The 3981-nt window shown below is 35.5% G+C and overlaps 1 protein-coding gene across 1 annotated transcript; it reads left to right on the forward strand.

Annotated features, from left to right (window-relative positions):
* The first annotated feature begins 376 nt into the window (after window positions 1-376).
* Window positions 377-1704, forward strand: LOC124935707 (chalcone synthase 3-like). Its single transcript, XM_047476126.1, has 2 exons — window positions 377-572; window positions 679-1704. Exons 1-2 carry the CDS (start codon window positions 395-397, stop codon window positions 1665-1667), a joined length of 1167 nt encoding a protein of 388 aa, XP_047332082.1. The 5' UTR covers window positions 377-394; the 3' UTR covers window positions 1668-1704.
* Window positions 1705-3981: the final 2277 nt, after the last annotated feature.

A 3981-nucleotide genomic window follows, 5' to 3' on the forward strand; every position in this document is an offset into this window, starting at 1 on the left:
TAAACAAAAACTTAATTTTTACATAATTGATATATCAGAATTATTTTAACAATTATTTGAATATTGGACATTATATATTTTAAAGAAAATTTAAAACAATTAATTAAACAAGGAAATTAATTGATTAAATTTGTATTTTTTTTTTTAAAATAATTCCAATGGAATAAGACCTTAATTTTTTTTTAAAGTTATTTTGAAAAGTTTGTTATGACAGAATGAGGACTTAATATAATATGATCACGTTTGTATCATGCCATGATATGATGATTGATGATAAACAACATATATAATAAAGTCATCTATCTCATAACATTCACATTTAACCTATAAATAACCCCATAATAAAACAACATTTTCACAGTCTCAATATATAGTAACCACCTCTCCATCCAATATGTTAACTGTCGGGCAAGTCAGAAAGGAACAGCGGGCCGAAGGCCCCGCCACTGTGTTGGCCATTGGAACCGCCGCACCTTCAAACTGCGTCGATCAAAGCACTTATCCCGATTACTATTTTCGTGTCACAAACAGCGAACATAAGACCGAGTTGAAGGAGAAGTTCAAACGGATATGTAAGCAATAATTTATTTCTTCTTGATTATTATTAAAAGGAATAATATAGAAGTCATTGTCAAACCCTAAATGATCCGAGTGTGAAGATTTATCGTAATTTTTCAGGCGAGAAGTCGATGGTGAAGAAACGTTACATGTACTTAACGGAAGAGGTTTTGAAAGAAAACCCAATATTATGCGAGAACATGGCGCCATCATTGGATGCAAGGCAAGATATTATGGTGGTTGAGATACCCAAGTTGGGAAAAGAAGCTGCCTTGAAAGCTATCAAAGAATGGGGACAACCCAAATCAAACATCACCCATCTAGTCTTCAGCACAACCGGCGGCGTAGACATGCCCGGAGCAGACTACCAGCTGACCAAACTCCTCGGACTCAGTCCTTCCGTGAAACGTCTAATGATGTATCAGCAAGGATGCTTCGCCGGAGGAACGGTGCTCCGTTTAGCCAAGGATTTTGCAGAGAACAACAAGAACGCCAGAGTTCTTGTCGTTTGCTCGGAGATGTCCGTTATCAATTTCCGCGGTCCAAATGAGAGTCATCCCGACGGCCTAGTCGGCCAGGCATTGTTCGGCGACGGAGCGGCAGCCGTCATAGTCGGAGCGGATCCCTTGCCGGTGGAGAACCCGTTGTTCGAGTTGGTGACTGCAGCGCAAACGATCTTACCGGAGAGCGATGGGGCGATTGTGGGTCATCTGCGTGAAGTAGGGCTGACGTTTCATTTGATTAGAGATGTTCCTAGGCTTATATCGATTAATATTGAGAAAGCCTTAGAGGAGGCGTTTCAACCGTTTGGGATTTCGGATTGGAATTCGATTTTCTGGATCACTCATCCAGGCGGGCCGGCGATTCTTGATCAGGTGGAGGCGAAGTTGGGATTGAAGGAGGAGAAGCTTAGGGCGACGAGACAAGTGTTGAGCGATTATGGAAATTTGTCCGGCGCCACTGTGCTGTTTATAATGGATGAGATGAGGAGGAAATCCAAGGAGGCAGGGTTGAAGACGACCGGAGAAGGGCTTGAGTGGGGAGTCCTGTTTGGGTTTGGGCCGGGGATTACGGTGGAGACGCTGGTTCTTCATAGTGTTGCCGTTTGAGTGGCGCCGCCGCCGCCGCTACTACTATTTGTGTTGCTTTCTTTTTGAATAATTGTGTTATTTATTATGTTCAATCCTTTATGAAAATCAAGACAGCATCTTAAAAAAAAGAGCCGCAAGTGGCTCTTTTACTGTTTTTGAACGATTTTGCAACCGGAATCACGAGATGATTTTTTGTTTTCGTCTCGCAACTGGGGTTGCGTGACGCGATTACGTGATGCAACTAGGCCATTTTCTTCCAAAAAAAAATTTTATAATTAAATTTTTTTGAAAAAGATAAAAAGAAAAAATTGTAACACGCAACCTGCGTGACGCAATAAGAACATTTTCGTCAGAAAAAAAAGAGTCATCAGAGCTATTTAATTTATGCGCTAGCACTTTCCCATCTAGGCCTATTATTGGGGTCATTTTCTCAAATTTCCCGATTATAGAGGGTGGAGGTTAAAAATATCATATTATATTGAAGGTATGAATGGCTTAAAAAATATAAAATGTAACACAATAAAGTATACAAAATTGAATAAGACTTTAGGACATACAAGTGTTTGTGGCGCTAAATTAATGCTAAATAATTATTTTGTTAATTAAATCTTATTGAATTTAGTCCACCTACAATTCTGGTAGCTAGATTTATGTTATAACATATATAATTTGTCAAAATAAATCTAATTAATAAAACTTTAGACTATAGGCACGTATTTGGTAACTAAGTTTATTATTATTATTAAAGTGTGATTTACATTGCTAAACATATTTTTATATTTTTGGGTCTCAATTATTTAATAAACATTCTTAATTTGCCATTATACAATCTATAAAGCAAGTGGGATGGATGGACATTAATTATGTTACAAGCAAAGACAAATCACACCTTTAGTTACATAAAATAGCAATAAAAGAGATATTGCTCTTTATGAAAAGTGGGATTGAACTAATTGTCTCTCCGTTTTGTTCATAAAAACTATAATATGAGCTAGCATTCGTGGTTATATCAACAATAATTATATGAGACACCTTTTTAAGATCATCGATGAGCAGTTTGTAACTTTTAATAAGGTTTTTTCTAGCACACTAATTATGAAAATTTTATCATCCAAACTAGGGATGTCAATGAATACCCGTATACTCGATACTTGTGAATATCCGATGGTCGGGATCGGGATGATCAGAATGTAGAAGGTTACCCGATCGGGGTCGATCGAAGATGGGGAGTGTGCCAAACCTAAACTCGAAACTAGATATTTTGTTATTTTTTCAGCGAATCAAATTGCGCAACGTAATCCCTCTCAAATTCTCTCTCTCAAATTTCATCTCACAATCATTTCTCATTTTTTTTAAAATGATTTCAAATTCTTAATTATTACAATAAATATATATCATATATTATACTCACCTACACTTCATATCAACCAAAATATTTATTACTCATTACTATATATTTTAATAACAATATGTTATTTTATTCTCCTTATTCATAATCTTCAACATTATTTCCTTCCCTTCGTTCTTAATTTTCAAAATTATTCTTTCTAGTTTTTCAACATTATTCACTCTAGTTTCTTCAACATATTATTATTCTTATTAGTTTCGTCTTCAATTATAATAACAATAATAATGTTATATTCTTCGACCACTACAACGTAAGTATTGGTAAGTAATGTTTCTATTTTTTATATCATTAGTATTAAAGTTATATTTCTTATTTTTCAACATCTAAATATTATAAATATTTAATCGAATAATGGGGTACAGGCACCCGTGGAGATCGGGCACCCAACGAATCGAGAATGGGAACACAAATAAAGATACTCATCGGGTTCGAAGTCAGGTAATAAAATAAAAAAATAGGTTCAAAGACGGGTAACTCACTATCCAATGGGTATGATACATGTTGCCATCCATAATCCAAGCGCATTGAATTAAAGGTGTGCGTGATCATATAATGCACATGCAGGATATTAAGGTTCTTGAAAGTTTGGTCAAAGTTAAGATGTTAGAACCTTTTATGTTTCACTTTTTCATATTGTAGAGAATTGAGTTTTTAAGAGTGGAGAGTGAATATTTTATTCAAATATGAATTGTATTTTACATTAAAAATGTGTGATATATAAAGATTTTGAGTGTAATAAAAGCAATGACTGACAACAAGTAACGTGTAGAGTGTAAGCAAAGCAACATGTTGAGTGCAAATAATTGCACCAACTTCCAAGAAAGATAGAGTTAATTCTACACCCCCCTCAAGTTAGGTAGTAGATGTTGAACGTGCCCAACTTACTATATAGTTCCTCGAAATTCGGCTTGGGAAGAGTTTTGG

The sequence above is a fragment of the Impatiens glandulifera genome, chromosome 4 (genome assembly GCF_907164915.1).
Source record: "Impatiens glandulifera chromosome 4, dImpGla2.1, whole genome shotgun sequence".
NCBI classification, from domain to species: Eukaryota; Viridiplantae; Streptophyta; class Magnoliopsida; order Ericales; family Balsaminaceae; genus Impatiens; species Impatiens glandulifera.